The sequence below is a fragment of the Populus nigra genome, chromosome 4 (genome assembly GCF_951802175.1).
Source record: "Populus nigra chromosome 4, ddPopNigr1.1, whole genome shotgun sequence".
Classification (NCBI taxonomy): domain Eukaryota; kingdom Viridiplantae; phylum Streptophyta; class Magnoliopsida; order Malpighiales; family Salicaceae; genus Populus; species Populus nigra.
In genome coordinates, this window is record NC_084855.1 from 10,352,028 (window position 1) to 10,372,922 (window position 20,895).

A 20,895-nucleotide genomic window follows, 5' to 3' on the forward strand; every position below is an offset into this window, starting at 1 on the left:
TGGTGTCACTGCGCTTCCTCTCTCTTGAAGATCAGATAGCATCTGACATACCATTTTATTTTGCGTTGTTCTTCTTGCGTCTCTGTGGTTGTCTGTAAAACGGTGGAACTTCAACATATTTTTCTTATCTATATGTTCTATATATTTTATTGAGCGCCAGTCAGTGCTAGAAAATCTTCTTAGAATGTTATGAGATTATTTATTTGGTGGATGAGGCGGCAATTGAAACAGGAGAAGAGAGTGGAGCACTCTCTTCTCTTGTCCACAAAAGGCAAAATTTATCCTGCTACTTGATTCTTTCTTCATAAGATGATCACTCTCTTGGGATCGAGTTCACTTTTTCCCATGGAAAATGCTGCTTTTTGGATTTGAAATATTTGGCGATTTGCTTTGATTTATATTGGTAGACTACTTGAAATATTTTGGACAGGCATTGGGATTGATGAGTCTGTTGAAACATCATCAGAGCTACTCCAACCACTCGAGGATTTCTTCAATAATTTTCTACAGTACTCAATTATTTATACCATTAACGCCTACCTTCGTTGTTGGGAAGTGCGCTCTTCAGAGTTTAAATTAAAGAGAGAAATCTCCGTGCCCTCACTCGAACAGAAAAGAATCGATATAGAAAGGAAAATATTGGGATTGTCTCTGTATTTCTCGAAGCGAGCGAAAATAAAACTATAGATTAATATATATCATGCATCAATTAAGCCATCCTCTTTCGCTTTAATGTGTATCTGGTAATATTATCTAATGTTGTATAAAAATATTTTTTAATTAAAATAATTTTGTTTTTATTTTTAACATTAATATATTAAAACCTTCAAAAAAAACATTTAAAAATATTAATTTAATATTTTTTCAAATAAAAATAGTTTAAAACAATTTTAAATAACAAGTGAAACCACAAAAATAAATACTCCTCGGTGTTATTCTACCCATGCAATGCCGTAGATTATTGATGCTTTATTTGATTTGTATATTACTTTATATATCAACTATCTCTCTTATATTGATGGCGTATAATTTTAAAAAATAAATTTACAATTGTTGCTGTTTCGGCCATGACTTAAACAGCAATATCATTGCATCCAGATCGTGACTTGAATATCTACACCCCATATATTTTTTTCTTCTTTTTTTTTCAATACATTGTGGAACACACACATTATATTTTATGCAATCAATCGCATTCTTTTTTAATTAATAATTATTTCTAGTCAATATATTACTTATAATCATCAATATTTCCATGGCCAACATTATGATAGGCGGTGAACATCAATATTTTCATTAATTAATTATTTTGTAACTTTTTATATTTATTATCTTGCAACTTTCTATATTTTGAAGTGAGTCACGCAACCAAGATTTATAAAAGAAGTCATGGTTTTATCATACTTAATAATTTCACTTTTTAACTACTTTTATTTATATTTTCTCTCAATTTCCTTGTATACTTACTAATTTAAATATTGAAGAATCTCCCGTTTCACAGGGAAATTAATTTTTTAGATATAACCAAGTTCACACACTAAATTCATATTCAAACCCAGATATCTTGGACACGAAGAATAATTTCCAGGTGAAGTTGTTTTAACAGCTTCAACACTTATAATCGTGGTTAAAGAATTCTCGTACTGTGTAACATTACTCTCGTCTGCGTGCAGGAAGATGAAAGAAAAAGGGAGAACAGGCTTGCTCTGCTAAATAAAACTGCAGGCCTCCAAATTAAGAGGCATGGCCAGATCTTTCAGTTTTGCCAGGATTTTAGATTTTGCCAACCGTTCATTCTGTAATATCTTCAAGAGAAGAGGAAGAGAAGGTGAGATAAGAAGAAGAAGAAAGAGATGGTGCAGATGATTCAGAGCAGGTTACCGTTTCTGGGATCAGCCTGTACATCAAACCTCATATTATATCGAGGCTTGTAACAATTTGTTGTCGGGGATGGTTTAAATTATTTGAATATATTACGGCACGAGATAAATACTTGGAGCCACTGGATGTATCTGTACGTTAAGGGGCGTTCAAGTAGGAAGTTATTCGCGTTGCCTGCAGTTCAATTTGAGCATGTTGAAGATGATCGGTGTCTGGATTCTGTATTTGATCTAAATGTTCTGGCCAAAGAAATGCAATAAATTTCATCAGCAACCATAGAATTTAATAAAACCAAGCTGAATCAATGATTAATTATCGCATCTTGATCTATTTTTTCCAGGCCCAGCACATCTAGCCCATTAAAAATAAGCTCAGGCTCATTCACCTGGACCCTTTTAATTTATTCTTCAAATTGAATGAACAACATGTCGTTCATTATTTTAAAAGAAGAGGAGGAAGAGGAAGTAGAAGTAGGAGACGTGTAGTTTGTATCCTCAATTTTTTATCACTTAAGAGGCAATTAGAAAATCGAGATTGAGATTTGTTTTGTTCAAAAACCTAAATTTAAACCTATTTTAACACAAAAAATCCTAAAAAACACGCTCTTATAACTTTAAATAGGGGTGTTTAAAAAAACCGATTAACCGAAAAAACCGAGAAAACCGATGAAAAATTAACCGAGAAAACCGAACCGAGATAGAAAACCGATTAAACCGATTTTAAAACCATAAAATTTGGCCGGTTCGGTTCGGTTCCGGTTTGACCACTTAAACCGGTGAACCGAACCGGTAATATAAATACCACAGTAACTCAATATGCCTAACCTAATTCAATTCTGAACTGAAAAGCCGCCGCCCACACCAAAAAGCAAAGAGCCAAAGATGATTTATCGTCTTCTCCCTTCCGCATCTGTCTCTTCACAGATGCCCTTCCTTCACCTTCAATTTTCATCCTTCCTCTTCTCCCTTCCGTATCTGTCTCGGTGTCTCTTAACTCTCTTCCTTCAATTTGCATCCTTCCTCTTCTCCTTTCTGCATCTCCCGAAGAAAACCTCAGGCTTCTCTCTTCACTTGCAGGCTTGCAGCAGAACAACAAGGCTCCTCCATTGATAAGTGTATCACTGTAAATTTCTAGGCTATGTTTTGGTGTGCGTTAGTCCTGCTCCCTTGCATTTTGTTGGTGTCTTCAAATATGGGTTTAGTTTCAATCTTCTTCAATGTGGTCTAACCATCTTCTATGAACCATGCACTTGCTAGCCTTAGAAATTAAGAGGCATCACTTGTACTTCACTAGTAACATTTGTCCGAATCATGATCTGAATCTTTGATAGCTCCAGCTTATATGAACACAAAGTGACTGCTGTAGTTTTAATTTGGAGATAGAAGTGAAGTTTCGAAATCTGAAGCTTTGAACAACACCACTTTGATCAGTAGGTTTTATTGAATGTAATGCTTCACTTACAAAAATTGCACAAGTGCAGTTGATTGGAGCTTTGTCTTGTCTGAACCTTGGCATTTTCATTTTTGCTGAAGCAGTAAAGTTTATTTTTATAAACCGGATTTCATGAAGGGATTGGTTTTTTCAAAAAAAATCGGATTTAACCGAACCGGACCGGCTCGGTTTGAACCGGTTTCCGGTTCGGTTAATATTTCTCCAAAATAGTAAAATTCGGTTCGGTTGGTTTTTTTAGTCTAAACCGAACCGAACCGAACCGTGAACACCCCTAACTTCAAACTACTAATTTCTCAACTCAAAAAAATTAAATATGTTACAAAATATAAAATCAAATCATGAAAAAAAATCTCTCAAATTCTTTTTTTTTCCCAACAATATAAAAACTCTAAAATATCTCAATGACACTCATCTCAAACATTTTAACTCCAAATTTGAACATTTCTTTCAACAAAATTTAATTAACAAGTCTCGTTCTTTTTTATTTTTTGGTTTTTGTTTTCTGCCAACTCTCTTTCTCATTTCAAACTTAAATATTAAAATATAAATAAAATAAAGTTTTGATTTAAAAATTCAATTCTCAAACTAAAAAGAACCAAAACTTTTTGTATAAAGGCAAATTCCTCCCAGAAAAAAAAGTGTTGGCACCGCAGTGCTTTTTTTAAAATAAACAAAAAGTTGTCGTTTTTCTTTTGTTTGATGTTGGTCCCTTTATTTGAAATATTTTATAAACAATAAAATTAATTTTTTTTTTTTAAATCAAACATCAACTCAATGTCGGGATATTTTTTGAAACCACGATAATATTATAAAAATAAAATAAAAATAAATTATCAATCCAAAATCCCAACCAACATAATATTAAAAGATAAAATCAGAAAAAAAATAATAAAAGCAAAAAAAAAAGAAAATACAATTTAAATCCATGTGAGGAGGTTAACAAGCTTCCTTGATCCCTAATTTTAGTGCTTTTTTTTTAATTTAATACTAAGACATAAAACCACGAGAGCAAAATATGAAACAGTGCACTTGAGAAGAAATTAAATACAATGACCAAACTGTAAGGAAAATTTTCAGAGACCAATGAGGAAAAAATGGATATAAACAATGACATAAAATTATAAATAATCAAATGTCAGAGAAGCTACATGCTATAAAAAATGGAATGGCCATCCGTTTCAACTTGGTCAATTAATGTTAATTAATTAGTATTTAATTAATGTTCATCAACAATAAATAGTGACGTAAATAATAAAATTTAATATTTTTTAATTAATGTTAATGATGTCTTCTTAAATAAGCTTGGTTATTCTCGAATCAAACTATTCATTTATAAATCCCAAAAGCATATGTAAACCTACAATAATGTATTAAAATGGAAAGCAAATAGCCAAACAAGTTAGAAAGAACATTTATTTATTGAAAAAAAAAACAACTCGGTTAATATCAAATTGATACAAAACATATTATTATTTTTATATTAATTAAATAAATATAAAATATAAAAATTAAAACTTGGTATAAGAAAATAGATTTGACAGCACCCTTCATAACATTAAAGAAACATGATATTTCGGGCAAAATCCAATCCATTCATGAACAATAAATATAACTCCTTGGTCTTCCATGTCCAAGGTTTTTTAAAACAAGACTTTTTCTTTCAAATCACGTAAGCATATTTTATTGCAATATAATAATTGTTTTTTTAAATATTTTTATTTTAAAAATATTAAAATAATATATTTTTAAAAAACTCATTTTTAATATCAATATACCAAAATATTAAAATAGTTTTTTTAAAAAATCAAACTATCTAGAAAAGAAAGAAAATTAAATTTTATAAAACACAGTTCGTACAAAAAAAAATCCTTAATATAGGAGACTTTTGTGTTTTCAAATTCAGAGGATTAATTAATTTGCATAAAGTATTAGAAATCTTATATTATTATTTGAAAGATAATTTTTTTGATGTGTTTAGATTGTTTTAATATGTTAATATTAAAAATAAATTTTAAAAAATAAAAAAATATATTATTTTCATGTATCTTTAAATAAAAAATATTTTAAAAAGCAATTACTATTATAATATCTAACACTAATCAAGAATGATACCTACAATCTCCCAGCTTTGTAAATGTGATTTATAAATGCTAGTAACTATTAATATTTATTTAATAAGAGATAAATAACAGGGTGATAAGAAAGAAAAAAAACATAAGAGAGGGGATTAAATAAAAAGAATCTGGATAGATAAAAATATATATTTTTACTTTGGATAAATATTAATAATTACAACGGTTTCAAATTCAAAGATGCTAAATTGGCTGTATAAAAACACCTGTTCAGAGAGATACGTCATCCATCCATGCTGGGCTATTTAATAGGCCTGATGATCCTTACAAGTCCAGAACCTCATAAACCCAAAAAGAAGAAACCTCACTGTCACCAGTCACTAGTCACCGCTCTGCGGTGGCAATCCCCTCTTTCTTATCTCAAAAATGGCATAGCCGTAAATCTCTCCACTAAACTATAAATAATATATATTATTTATTTATATTCCCTAGAGTACACTAAACAGTAAATACAAACACTAAAACAGCGACAGCAAGTCTCTAAAAACATCAACATTTCAGATTAGGTTCTCTCTCTCTCTTGCGGCTAGGGTTTTTCTCTCCTCTCTCTTACTTACTGCATTATTTCTTTCTACTTTTACTTTTACAGATCTAGGTTCGTTATAGAGAAAATAAACGATTAATATGGAGCTTTTGATACGCTAGTTTTTCTTTGCGGAGGCGTTTTCTGTGGTGTGCTGTTTGATTTGTGGCGAGTTTTTTGTTTATCGGAAATGGCGACGATCAATCCTTTTGATTTATTGGATGATGACGCTGAGGATCCCTCTCTCATAGCTGCTCAGAAGCCGGTGGTTTCTCCTCCCGCCGCAGCCGCCGCCAAGAAAGGTTCGGCTCAGACTCAAGCCAAACCGGCGACTCCTGCTGCTAAGCTGCCTTCCAAGCCTCTTCCTCCTTCACAAGCTGGTCAGTTATTATTATTTAGTTGTTTGTTTGTCGATTTTTTTTATATTCTATTATATGTGAATTTTGAGATTTTCTTAAATATATTAGAAATTTTCGATTTGTTATTTTGGAAAGCTAACTGCATGAAGCCTGCCACTTTTTAAATATTTTTGGATGCTTAGTGGTAAAATGATCTTGAATAAAATGAATATATATATATATATATATATATATATAAATCTGGTTGTGCTAATTCGTTTGTTTCCATTTTTGTAGTGAGGGAGGCAAAGAATGAAGGTGTGAGAGGAGGTCGTGGTGGTGGACGAGGATATGGCCGTGGTCGTGGGGGTTATAATAGGGACTTCAATAATAGTGATAGTTCATTTGCTAACACTGGAGCACCAGCTGCGCAAGGGACTTCTGAAGATGGAGATGCTGGAAAAAGTTCTGAAAGGAGGGGATATGGTGGACCTCGTGCTGCCAGTGGTTTCCATGGTGGCCGTCATAGGGGTTTTGCCAATGGAGAAGATGGCGAAGGAGAGCGGCCTCGTCGGATACATGAACGTCGGAGTGGGACTGGACGTGGGTGGGTGTTTCTTGATGATCATATTTTTTTCATTATGTGCTCATGCATCTAAGTTGACTTGCGTATGAGTGCAGAAACGAGATGAAGCGAGAAGGGGCTGGTCGTGGGAACTGGGGAACTCAGACTGATGAACTTGCTGAGTAAGTACAGTTCTGTAAGATGAAATTTTTTTATATCCATGTGCGAGTGTCTCATTTCCCACTGTAATAATCTTTGGTGTGTTTTTTTATCCTGAAATGCTTGTGAAGATCTACATTTCAAGAATAGTTTGGCATTTATTCTTTCCTTTTATTTCAGGGTCTTGGGCACTTATTATTTCCTTTTATTTTAGGATAACTGAGGAAGTTGGCAATGAAGGTGACAAGAATTTGGGTGATGAGAAACCTGTTACGGAAGCAGCAACAGATGGGAACAAGGAGAACCTTGATAATGAACCTGGAGAAAAAGAACCAGAGGAAAAGGTGAATGTTTTTAGTAGTTATTAGGTGTTTTGTGGTCTCCATATCACATCATCTGATTTTGTTTTGTTCTGCTCAGTAGTGTTTGCGCGACACCCATAGTTTAATTATTGATATCAGAATGTATAGTAAAATATTAACAAGTAGGGGTGTGCAAATATTGATGGTTGTTATCTGGAAGGTCTGTCCCTTAGCATGTGTTACAATTTTGGATTTTGGAAATTTTGTAATTGGCTGAACCTGGTGTTTCCATTTCTTGTTCATCTAGTTCAAGGGAAATTTTGTTGTTTCAATTCTGGTGTTTTGTACGAGTGTTGAACTTATTTGTCTAGATTGCCAGCTCGGGGACATTAAAAGACCAGCTTCTATATAAACTTAATAAAGTAATTCAGAATTTTAGCATTGATCATTCAATTAATGATATAAGAAATTTTGTACATTTTAAAGGTATAGTTACGGTACTTGTTTTTTTCTTTTCAGGAGATGACTCTTGAAGAGTATGAGAAGGTGCTGGAAGAGAAGAGGAAGGCCCTGCTGGCACTTAAGACAGAGGAAAGAAAGGTGGATGCCAAAGAGTTTCAATCCATGCAGCAAATTTCAAGCAAGAAGGAAAACAATGATGTCTTTATTAAATTGGTAAAGACTATTGTGCGTTGTTGAAGCTTTTAATTTTTCCCTTTTGTTTTATAAACCATCATCAGTGCTTTGAATATTTTTGCAACAATTTTCTATATTCAAGGGCTCTGACAAGGATAAGCGAAAAGAGGCATCCGAGAAAGCTAAAAAGGTACCCATGTTCGCCTATATTTCTTTTCCTATTTTTCATATGTTCTAGCATATAAGCTTTGGGGAACACCCTTACCAATTATCTTTGTTCTCCTAGACATCTCCTTTCAGTTTGTCATCCTTTTAGTTTTTTGTTCATGCTTATTCGTTCCACCTGTTCATCATACTATTCTTGTCTTTGCTGATGATGTGTGTGAAAGAAGCTGGTCAGCAATGAACTTTTGCTACTTTTATGTCGTAACAGGCTCTTCTATGCATCGCTTTTCAGCCCATGTGGACGAATATGAACATTTGTACATCTTGTTTGAACCACTGGGGAGTTACTTTTGATATCTATTTCTGAACTGGATTACATCAGTGAGATTTTTTTAATAGAAAATGGAATTGTTTTATTTTTTGCCTTTTTAAACCTTGTTGTCTCAACTATTGGGATGAGAACATTGCTTTTGTATATCTTATCGTTGTGACCACTGGGGATTTACTATTGATATTTATAAACAGTTGAATGAGTGGATTTTTCTATGATCTGGAATTATTTTTTTTAATCTTTCTGTGTTTGATCCATTCTTCTCTCACACGCCATTTAATTTGTAGTCTTGCTAACCATCATACTAACTGCTGTGATGATTGTAGTCTGTCAGCATTAACGAGTTCTTGAAGCCTGCTGAAGGGGAAAGGTACCATGGGTCAGGTGGCCGTGGTCGGGGACGTGGCCGCGGAGCAAGAGGGTTTGGCAATAGAGATGGAATCAGCAACGTGCCAGCCCCTTCCATTGAAGATCCTGGACAATTCCCTACCTTGGGTGGCAAATGAGATCTCTCCAGAACCGATGTCCATCCAATCTTGGGTTCCTTTAATCATGCACAGGAAATGATTAGAATAACGTGGTTTCCTGTATCAAAAGATCTGTTTAAATTTATGCTTTACTATGTATATTCCAGGCGTTTCATCGGTTCCCCTGTAGTCTCATGATGGTATGCAATCATCTCATCGAGAACAAGGGGAACTTGAAACGAGTTATTTATGACTAGAAATTGCTGCTCAGTTTTGTTTTGAAATAGATGAACCCTTCTTTTCAAGAGAAAAAAATATGAAGTTTTGCATCTTTCTAAATGCTATCCTGTACACGTCATTTTATCGAGTTTGTGGATAAGTCCGTGGTGAAACACCATATCAGGACATGAAGGCCACTGGATGCGAATGGACATTTTTATAGACATGTTCAGATACGAGTGGATGAGTTGTGGATCCGAGATTCCAGGGCAGTCATCACTGAACCGCCATTATTGTGGTAGGTTATTGATAGTTAAATAATTTTTGCTCTTGTATTGGGGTTTGTATATAATTAGGTTTTTTATTCATATGGAAACTTGTTTTTTATTTATTTTATATGTCAAAATCTATTTTATATAAGTTTAATCAAATATAACTTTTAAACAAATTATTTAAAACTGTAATTAAAAATGTTATTTATTTATTTATTTTTAAATTGCCATACATTGTTTATTCAGCTCATGTTCTGCTGCGGGTTGAAGCAAGATGTTTTTTACGTTGAAAAGATGTTTTCTAGTAGTTAAAATATTAATTGTGAAATCAAAATTTAATGTGTGGGGAGCTCTTTAATTTATTTTATTTAATTATATGATACTATTTTTTTATAAGAAGAATAATAATTTAAATTTTATTAAAATGAACTAATTTGATAGTGGAAGTCTTTTTTTTAATATTTTTCTTATTACTGTCTTTAATTTCACAAAAATCTAAAATCATGTTCTATGTGATTTATGTAATAAAAACCAAAAGTAATAAGAAAATATGCCCAAAATAATTTGAATGATTTAGAATAAGGATTAATAAAATATATTTCTATCTTTTTTTCATCACCGTGCTAATTTTATTTTGAAAATAAAATAGCATTAAGCATGTTTTAATTAAAAATATAACATCTTAATAATTTTGATATGATCATATTTAAATTTATAAAAATAATACAAAGCTAAGATGTTTATAGAGGGAACTCTTTCATGTTATCCTTTAGCCCAATTTACCATGTTAATTTTGAAACCTCTTAATCTATGTTCTTATCTAACTTGGTTTTAAAATTAAATCGTAAAATTATTGACCCGATGTAACTCAATTGTCTTTACGAGTCCAGAAACAACTTATACAACTTATAAAAATATAGTTTGACTATAAAAATTCAAAATGACATCTTTTTTTAACATTAAGATAAAAATACACTGGATTTACTTAAATCAATCTGAGTTAACGTGTCAAATCTATTAATTAGGTTATGAGACTATAATAATCTCACTGCAAATCAAAAGAAATCATGAAGTCTAATTCTCAATCAGTCTGGTATTGAAGGATGAAATTGAAAAAAAAATAATTAAAAATTATCTAAAAAAGTGGCACGAGTTAGCCTATTAAACCCGCGATCCGGGTCATAATATAAAGATAACCCTATGAAAAATAAATTATGAATTGCAATCCCCAATAAGGACAGTGTAGAAGGATGAGATTTGAAAAAAATCAATTAAAAAAAAAAAAACTTGAGTTAATCCTCCAAACCATGACCCGAGTCATCAGACTGAGATAACCTCGTAGAAAAAAATGACTTAATTTAACCCGGGTTAATCTGTCAAATCTTCAACTTTGATTATGACATCAAGATAACCTGAGAGCAAATCAAAATAAATTATGAAACTCAATTTCCTATCGTCTTTGCTAAATTCAATGTAAAATGATGAAATTTATGAAAAATATAATTAAAAAAATAGACAAAAAACAAGTAAAGTCAATATGGATTAACTAGTTAAAAATTATTGTTGGGTCATGAGGTTAGGATTACATAACTAGAAGAAAACCAAAAACAAATCATGAAGACCAATTCTCAATCAAACACAATATTAAATGATGAAATTGTGGGGCGGGGAATCAATTAAAAAAAAGAAAAATAAATAAGCCAATTGGATTAACCCGTCAAACCAACCCAATAAAAAACAAATCTAATATTGAAGGACCTGTGACCTGAGTTATACGATCAAGATAACTTATTATAAATAAAACAAAAAAATAACCGATTTAATCAGAGTTAAAATGTCACAACCTCTGGCCTTTATCATGATAATAAAATATCTTTATAAAAAACAAATAAAAAGATTATAAAATTCAATTCCTAACCACATTAAGCACTATTTTAACCACGTTAAGCACTATTTTCAGGTCATGAGGTTGAAATTACATGATAAAAAGTAAAGAAAATAATAATCACGAAGTCTAATTCATAATCAATACAGTATTAAATGATAAAATTAAAAAAAAAACTCAAGTTAACTCTTCAAACTCACAATTTATGTTATGAAAGTATTATAATTCAATTAAAAAGTATATAATATTAGATAATAAAATTAAAAAAAAATATCATCAATAAAAAAAATAATAAAACAATAAGCAAAGCTTAAATAGTGATTTGTAAGAAGGTAAGCTCCTCTTTCAGTTTATAGTTAATTAATTAATAATTAACGAGAAGGGGACGTGTGATTACAACTTGCAAGCTGTGAATGTTGCCGGTTAATATTATCGGGATTTGGCATCTCTGGTGGTGGTGTTTTTTTTTTATATATATATTTGAGATAAATTATTTCAATATTTTTTTTTCTTTTGAGATTTCTGGCTAAACAATAGCACCTGCAATGCTAATTTCTTGAAGTAATTGATTAGATGTTTTAAGAAAATACGTTTGAGTTTTAAGAACATTAAAATTGATTATTTTTCAAACTAATTTTAGATGATTTTAATGTAATAAAACCAAAATCATTAAAAAAAAAGTCTAAAAATATCAAATTAATAACTTTTTCATCGATAATCATTTTTTTCAAAGAGATATCTATATCATATCATCAAATTTTATGGCATCCTTGTCTAGCTAATAATATTCTATTAGTTATTTTTTGGATCCATTTTAAATAAAAAATAAATACAAGTATGAGAAATAAATTATCACATTGAGGAATTTACACGATTCATTAATAAATTGACATTTTACATATTAATTTTTTATTTTTATTCCCAAATCACAATAATTTTCTTTATAATTTATTATTTTTCAATTAAGCATTACCTTTTCAACATTGATTTATCGACTTTTAAGCTAGGAGTTTATATAAATTCTAAGTGAAAAAAATTCTTATTATTTCCAGTGAGTTATTGATTTTATTTTTTCTCTCCCTTTATTATTATACTTTTTTGAAAAAATAAACTCAATAAGTAATTAATAGATATTACTATTTACCACTTGATCACCATGAGATTTTTAACTAAATATGATTAATTACATGTTTTGTTCATATGCATTCCACAATAATGTATTTTGGTAGTGTTTGATATTATGATAATGTTTTTTAAAATATTTTTTTACTTGAAAATATATTAAAATATATTATTTAGTTTTTAAAATTTATTTTTAATATCAACATATTATAATAATTTAAAAATATCTAAAAAATATTACTTAAAATAAAAAAAATATTTATTTTTTTAAAAACGACAACATCACTGTAACAAACACTCCCTTGATACTGTATATGGAGCGGTTCGCTTGTCTCCAAAGGATTATACGGTCCCAAAAGGTCCGCATATCTTGGTCGTCGTCGTCATATATATATATATATATATATATATATATGTATGTATATATATGTATGTATGTATATTATAAGATTAAAAAGGCTTGTTTAAAATCCAATCAAGTTTTGATATTTGGCCCACTAATTTAAAAAACATTAAAGCTCAAGGCCAATCCAAGCCTTCTGTCTAATGCTATTTATATTTGTTTTTGCTTCCTCTTTCCAATTCTACCTTACCGCTCTCCTATTGTTTTCTTCTCGCGCTAACAGTCACCGACGAAAAAACCGGTCAAAAGACTTCTCAACTGTGAATCGCGATTACCTCGACGGGGAATCATCGGAATCTGGAAGCCTCTCCTTCTATAAACAATACATCACGACCTGACCATGAATCCAGAGTAGTAAGTTACTTTTCTAACAATAATCAATTACATCAAACACTTGTTTGGGTTTTTATTATGGACTGTTTAGGGTTTTTATTTAATATCATTATCTGTTTTTGGAATGGATGCTGAAATTCGGTTTCGAAACCCTAGAATCACAAGCTCTCGCTGTAGATCCATGGATTTTAATAAAATTTTATGTGTTATGATCAATTAATCGGCCCGATAAAGATTAATTAATTGGACATAATTGAATATAGGCTCGATACATTGTGTGTAGCTTGATTGATTTGCATGTGTTTTCCAATCATAAATTTGAGCTATGATGAAGGTTTTGGGCTACAGGGAAAGGCGCGAAAGCATTCAGGATGGAAATTTTGTAGTGTGTATGTTTTAGATGCGTGCAAGATTGCATAGTTGTGGCCAACGTTGTGTGACTGGAAAGGAGGAAGGGCTCTTCTTATAAATATATTTAGAATTTTGCATGATTGTTGTAGATGAATTTTTTGATCTTAATATGTCAACATGGGATGGAAGAAACGACATTGAATTTATTTATTTATTTATTTTTGACGTTTTTCATTGACTTAGTCTGTAATTGTCGTCAGCAACAGTGGTGATGGTTCTTGTTGGGGGCTCCTGGTTCCTGGGCTATTTCACCTTTGCAACCTACATTTTGATGGAGCTCTAATTTTTCTTCTGTTCTTTTGCAGTGATTATTTGTTCAAGCTCCTTCTCATTGGTGATTCTGGTGTTGGCAAATCCTGTCTTCTTCTAAGATTTGCTGTAGGTCTAAAACTGTTTTCATAGTGAATATTTGTATTGTGTGTATATTTGGTTTATTAGTGCTTATTTCTGTGATTTTTATTGGACAAAAAGTTTACGCACTGATCATAAGAAATTGAAATGTTACCACCATGGAGGAAATAATATGCCCTTGCATTGTTTTATTCTCTGTGGACACATGCACTTGATTTTTGTTGAGTTGTTCTTTGTGGTTGCATCTCTTACATTTGAGAAATCTATAATTTCTATTATGCAGGATGATTCATATATTGAGAGTTATATAAGCACCATTGGGGTCGACTTTGTAAGTTAACAGTACAATGCACTCCATAATGATTCTCATTGACAAAGTGATGACTTGTACCGTATCACTGATTTCATTTTTTCTTCCTTTGCAAGAAAATACGTACCGTGGAGCAAGATGGGAAAACCATAAAACTCCAAATCGTATGTGCTTTGTTTTTGTGGACATCCATTTTTTAGATTGCCATATTCTTTATTTATCACAATATATATTGCTGATGGAGCCTTGAGCTTTTTTGATTTTTTAGCACTTGGTGTGACCTTGTCATAGTTTCTCAGCAACTTATTTAATAGTTTGATTGCATTTTGTTTGACATTTAGTGGGATACTGCTGGGCAAGAAAGATTTAGAACAATTACCAGCAGCTACTACCGCGGGGCACATGGTATCATAGTGGGTGATCTTTATCATCTATTTCTCTTTGTACTTTGATTTCACCTAGTATTTATCTTTTTAACATATCTCTTCATGGGTGGCTGTTGTAGGTTGTTTATGATGTGACAGACCAAGAAAGCTTCAACAATGTCAAGCAGTGGCTCAATGAAATTGATCGATATGCTAGTGATAATGTGAACAAACTTCTGGTTGGAAACAAGTCTGATCTCACTGCAAATAAAGTAGTGTCATACGAGACAGCAAAGGTAGATCTATTTTATCTCTATGTAATGAACTGTTATCAGCTGGGTATTGACATGTGTATATTTGTGCTGATCAAAATTTAGTTATTGAACTAAACTCCATTTTCTTTGTCCTTTTTAGGCTTTTGCTGATGAGATTGGCATACCTTTCATGGAAACTAGTGCAAAAGATGCCACTAATGTGGAACAAGCTTTCATGGCCATGGCTGCTGCAATCAAGGATAGGTGCTGTTCTGTTATTTTTTGTGTTAACATTGAGCCCCTCTTCTCTCCAAAAAGAAAAGAAGTCATGTCAGATGAGTCTAGACGTAGAAGTTCTTATTTGCCTCTCTAGTTTTTCTTGCATTTAACTCATAGATTAAAAAAGTCTTTTGGTGGAAAATGTTGCACAAGCTGAAGTAATTGCAATGGTCAGATTTGCTAGCTTCATGGACAAGTCGGTAAATGGCTTATTTGCAAGTGTGAACTGTGATTTGGTTTGGTGAACCTTTTTAAATCAAACCCTAGCTAGGTGATTAAACGGAGATTAAATGCAAGATTGTATTTAAATGAACTCTAAATACGTTCAGTTTGATCCAAAATACCAGAAAAAACGAGCAGTAAATTAGATTTTCTGGTTGATAGATATTTGCTGTATTGGGGGTGTTTCTTCTATTGTTCATTGGTGCTCCAGTTTAAGTTGGATTAAGCTAATTGTCATATCTGAAATCAGTGTGAAGATCTAGAATGTAGTAAATTTCTTAATTTTGTCTTTGCTTGCCTATTTGTGCACTTGCTTGCATCTTTATGTAACACACCTCATACTTTACGTTTCCTATCAATCCAGAATGGCGAGCCAACCAGCCATGAACAACGCAAAACCTTCAACTGTGCAGCTCAGAGGACAGCCTGTTGAACAAAAGGGAGGCTGCTGCTCGTCTTGAGCCAGTAGAAGTATTGATGAGTTTTCTGTGCCTTGTCCATTGGCTCAACCATTACCTGTAAGAGACCTTTTCTTCTTCTTTATTCTCATGCACTTAAAACCTGATTTGAAGCCGAACAATGTTATTAATTTCCCTCCTTTTAAGTCTCTGTAAACTGTTTCAAGGTCGGTTATTTAAACACATTTGGGCTTGTACAAAGCAGTAATAGTATTCCACATTGTTCCTCATGTGACCCATTCTTTTAAACCACGTGTCTTTACTGTATGTTTTCAGTTATGTGGTTAATTTTGCTGTTTATTCAAGTGTGGATTCAAGCACATGAATAAATGAGTATGTTTCTGGCCATGATATGGGCTAGTTCAACTATTGGGATGGATGAAGTTTATGCAAATGGCCGTTGTCCAATTTTATTTCCAAACAACCGAGTCAGAAATGAGGATGGAGGAGGGATTCTAAAGTAGAGGGGAATCTGTAGAACGAAGCAGAACTTGTATACAAGATTGCGAACTCTGGTATAAACTGCACATAGGTTCAAAATGAAAATACTATCTGAGGTGATTTTCTGCCTCAGGAAAAGGGAAACTGGATCATCCTAGGATATCTCTGGCAGAGTGGTACTATCTTCCTCGTGTTGTCATGGAGCTTGCTTCAAATAGAGGGGTAGCTACTTGCATGATCCAGGTGCCTGCTCAGAAGCTGCCGATGTTTGGCGATTTGGGTACAGCTCGATGCTAACCTAGTTCCCAAAGTTAAAATGAACAAAGAGGTAAATGATGTGAGAGATGAAGATATTGCCCTTGGGCTCGGTAACGATAAGCTAGGATGGGGAGTTTCGGTTTTATGCCGACATTGTTTTCGACACGCTGATACAGTGGTTAATTGTTAAGGATTAGGAGGAAAGGGGAACTGAACTTAATGTCCGTCATAGCATGGATTAGTAATAGGATCGTCTGAGGAGCTAACTAGGTCAGTCAGTAAACTTCAATTTCAGTCGATTTAGGAATTGAACCTGTTACTAAGGGGCCACTACTAAGGCCCCAAAGATATTATTAGCCAATACTAGAACGATTTTCTTATACAACTTCAACGTAAACCTAATTGAGAGGGGCGAAAATGTTAGCATAAGCTATTTAAATCATGACTCTGTCCAGCCAACCCCACCAAAGCTCGTCATGTTAGGGCCTGGGATCGCAGCATAACACCCCCCCCCCCCCCCCCCCCCCCCCCGAATCCCAAGCTGCATAATCGCATACCAGGTGTGAGAAACGTCCGACAGATCCCACATAAAAATGCAGAGCAAATTACCCTTAGACCATACCCTGCACCAACATGGGCTCCATCAAAGCTCAATAATCAAAATACAACAAGTAAAAATAAAATCCACTCCATCCGACTTGTCGCCTACCGCGCCGTTATCTCAAGTCTTAAATATATAAAAAAAAACATATTTTTTCTATAAATACCATCCAAAAAAAGGAAGGTAAACCTTGTAATGAAATGAAAAGAGAAAAACCTTCCAGGGGATAAAACACAACCAGCATTTCAGTTTTACTCATCAAGGCCAGATGATGCCATGCCCAATAAGCAAGAGACTTGGGCTGAACCCATTAAAGTCAGTAAGCTTTGGGCTTTAAGAGTCGGTTCCCGTGACCCATCGCAGAAAGAAAACCCTGCAGCCCTTTGTTCCGATTTTTAATCCTTTTCCTTCACAAATAAATGTAAGCGAAAGAAAAGAGAAAGATAAAAGGAAGGAAGAAAGCCATGGCAGCGACGGAGGGAGATAACGGAGAGTTCTACCTTCGTTACTACGTAGGTCACAGAGGTAAATTCGGTCACGAATTCCTGGAGTTCGAGTTCCGTCCAGATGGCAAGCTCCGATACGCCAACAACTCTAACTACAAAAACGACACCATGATTCGCAAAGAAGTCTTCCTTACCCCCGCCGTCCTGAAAGAGTGCCGCCGCATCATCTCCGAGAGCGAGGTACTCGTCTTCCTCCGTCTCTTTTTCTATATGGATGCTATCTCTTGTTTCGCTTAGGGTTTAGTTTATTTTTTCGGTCTCATTAATTAAATGAAAATAACCATGCCATTTTTATAATTTGTTCGTTAGATGTTTTTATATTTCCGAATGCAGATTATGTACCTATATGTGATTGAATTGGATGCTGATGTGATTAGTTCTATGATGGTGTAAAAATTATAGTAAAAATGCAACACCCTTTTCGTAGATTTGTAATCCAAACAATTTTTTTCAACTCTTCGGAGCTGTTTCGAATTTGTAAGCAAATTCTGATGGAGCTTAGGGTTTTTGGTTTACTTGATTTGTAATTAAATAAGCTACGCTTTCGGTCATGATAAAAATCATTTCTCCTTTTTGCTTTCATTTTATGTAAGCTAGAAAATTACTTTCTGAATTCTGATTCGTTTTTTTGGTTTGGGAATGGGGCTTTTCTGTTCTGGATTTTGGTAGTTGCTCTTTGTAGCTTTTATTGTTGTTTGGTCCTTTTCATATATTTGAAATCATTGGTTTCTTTAGATTATGAAGGAAGATGACAACAACTGGCCAGAGCCAGACCGGGTTGGGAAACAGGAGCTGGAGATTGTGATGGGGAATGAGCATATTTCTTTTACTACATCAAAGATTGGATCACTTGTTGATGTTCACAGTAGCCAGGATCCTGAAGGGCTTCGCATCTTCTATTATCTTGTCCAGGTGATTGCAACTCATTGATTGTTTTTCATGCATGCTTTCTTTTACGGTTATCTTGGTTATGAACATGAATAACTCTTTAAATGTAGGAGTTAGAACTTGTTTTTGTGCATAAATACTGTCTTTGTACGTTGCATTCTCTGTAAAAGAATTCTGATTTTGTGTTACTTTTGAATGCACTCGTTCTTGAATTGCAAGTTATCCTTGTTAACATGCTGATATGTGGTTGATAAATTGGGGCAATACTGAGAAAGTAGGTAATATTGCTTCCCCGAAGAAAAACTATACATTTTTATCATGAGCAATATATGTCATAATGAATTCAAACAACCTTTTTATTTAAAAAAAAAATTGAAAACCTGAATATTTTAGAATTTATGGTTTTATTTGCTTATGGTATTGTGGGATAGAATGACTTTTATGATTATCCATTAAACCTTTCTTGAGAAAAAAATACGTTCTCTAATTTTTTGGGGAAGGTTGACAGGGTTCATTGAACACTACAGGATGTTAATGGAAAAGCAATCTTCTCTTGTTCAAAATTCAAAACACCTTTTTATGTTTATATGTACTTGTTAATATTGGCATTAGTGTTTCATTGCTAGTCAATTTTAATTTTTTCTGGGACTTATTTGTGTTTATGTGGTTTCAGGACTTGAAGTGCTTTGTTTTCTCTCTCATCTCTCTCCACTTCAAAATCAAGCCCATATAACAACCATAATCTCAACCATTCATTGCATGCTTCAAGGGGCTGTTTTTGCAGATGTTTGAATTGTATACTTTGCAGTAGGGTTTGTCACTTGCTCTTTTTTTTTCCTTTTAGTTTTATCCGAAGCTGTCCAAGGTTTTATCAATGCTTGGATTGATGAGTATTTCGTGGACTGGAATGGTAGTGTTATGAAACCTTAATGTGTCCTGGATGCCTCTCCAGCGGTGTCTGTAATCTTTGGATATGTTAACTACTAAGATTTTAATCTAAAGAACTTTCAGCTGTGTTCCAAATGTACAGTATTGGCTATTTAATGAAGCTGGTGACTCCAAGGAATCACGACGGGCACGAGTCAGTGGATTTCAGGTGGAATAACTTGGTCCTGGTCATGCATTTTCTATTCAGCCTGATTGAAAATCTTTCCATCAGTTTGATTGCTTCTTCTGGTCTGCTGGTCATTGACCTCTAGCATGTAACGGAATGAGCAGGACCCTTGAATAAAACATCAGATTGCTGCAATACTTTTGTTGACCACCCAGAAATAGGAGTCACCAGGTATGATCACTGCTAGAAACATTTCGACTGTAATGTCTGATTTAGAGCACTGCTGAAACCAAACAGAGATCATCGGCGGCTGTTAGAAAGGGTGATGCTATAGAGAACATGAAATGCAGGAGCATTAAATTTAGATGAATGAAGTTCAAGCTTCCAGGACATGATTTTTGACCGAAACAAAAAAAAAAAAAAGGATTGTGCTGAGCTTATCTCTCTACAGTCAACTTGAGGTACAGATAAACCTTCTTGTAGGGAGTGGATAAGGCCAGCTTCTCCATCCACCCCATAATTTCTTTCCATGACATGGTTGATTCCTTGGCTCTAGTACCATCCTTCTACGCAACGGATGCCATCTTTGTGAACCATTATCGTGATAGCACTCACGACTTGCCTCAAACGCCTTCGTAGACCCCGCGAGCTCTGACGGTGGGTGCATTTTCATTGCAAATGGCTTCAATCAAAACCCTAGTTGAACCCTGGATCACTGCTAACATTGAAGAAGGCGTGAAATTAATTTCACCCCACATCATCGAGTACGAGAAGAAAAATTTTCTACTCTTTTTCAAGGTGCTCAAGTATTGCATGTGTTGTTTATCCCACCCGTGTTTTATCGAAGAGTTTCCAACATTCTTTCTAAACCCACCATGCCTGCAATTGGAACGACAAAAGGAACTTGACGATTGAAAGGGGCAGTCAGCAAGATAATGATATTAGAGACGTCATATTCCCTTACCTCTGAGCTTCTAAGGGAGGAGTCTGTCTTCAGGTTGGGGTTATACTGAGGAATTTTATCGACAGTTATATAACCACTCCAAACTCGGTTGCATCCTTTCAAAGTTCATCTAAGAACTTGTTGATCTTTTTAACTTTTAGAGCCATACTTGTAGGAGATAAGAAAGGGTTGGAGAGACAAAGAAGTTGCGCACCTTCCCCCTGAGATTGTTTTGAATCTCCGACTTCGGCCTAAGAATCTCAAGCAAACTCGTCTAATACATCTTCAGCACAGTGAACTGCATTTTAGGCTTTTCCAACCAATGCCTCACTGATTCTTCTGCCTCTGAACTTTGCTCAGCGTCATGAA

At 33.6% G+C, this 20,895-nt stretch overlaps 3 protein-coding genes across 4 annotated transcripts; all 3 read left to right on the forward strand.

The window, feature by feature from the left end:
- Positions 1 to 5,841: 5,841 nt before the first annotated feature.
- LOC133692136 (RGG repeats nuclear RNA binding protein A-like) lies at positions 5,842 to 9,290 on the forward strand. Of its 2 annotated transcripts, XM_062112854.1 has the most exons (8): positions 5,842 to 5,971; positions 6,055 to 6,368; positions 6,624 to 6,933; positions 7,008 to 7,073; positions 7,265 to 7,394; positions 7,872 to 8,027; positions 8,131 to 8,178; positions 8,811 to 9,290. In XM_062112854.1, the coding sequence occupies exons 2-8, from the start codon at positions 6,179 to 6,181 to the stop codon at positions 8,988 to 8,990; spliced, it is 1,080 nt and encodes a 359-aa protein (XP_061968838.1). In that variant the 5' UTR covers positions 5,842 to 5,971; positions 6,055 to 6,178; the 3' UTR covers positions 8,991 to 9,290. The 2 variants fall into 2 exon arrangements, with proteins under 2 accessions (XP_061968838.1, XP_061968837.1); XM_062112853.1 differs by having other exon boundaries at positions 5,917 to 6,368.
- Positions 9,291 to 12,973: 3,683 nt separating this feature from the next.
- On the forward strand, positions 12,974 to 16,084 carry LOC133691052 (GTP-binding protein YPTM2). Its single transcript, XM_062111370.1, has 8 exons — positions 12,974 to 13,206; positions 13,902 to 13,974; positions 14,231 to 14,278; positions 14,374 to 14,421; positions 14,599 to 14,670; positions 14,763 to 14,918; positions 15,037 to 15,140; positions 15,742 to 16,084. The coding sequence occupies exons 1-8, from the start codon at positions 13,193 to 13,195 to the stop codon at positions 15,836 to 15,838; spliced, it is 612 nt and encodes a 203-aa protein (XP_061967354.1). The 5' UTR covers positions 12,974 to 13,192; the 3' UTR covers positions 15,839 to 16,084.
- Positions 16,085 to 17,538: 1,454 nt separating this feature from the next.
- LOC133692511 (protein mago nashi homolog) lies at positions 17,539 to 19,552 on the forward strand. The gene is made up of 3 exons (XM_062113518.1): positions 17,539 to 17,821; positions 18,377 to 18,553; positions 19,203 to 19,552. Exons 1-3 carry the CDS (start codon positions 17,600 to 17,602, stop codon positions 19,260 to 19,262), a joined length of 459 nt encoding a protein of 152 aa, XP_061969502.1. The 5' UTR covers positions 17,539 to 17,599; the 3' UTR covers positions 19,263 to 19,552.
- Positions 19,553 to 20,895: the final 1,343 nt, after the last annotated feature.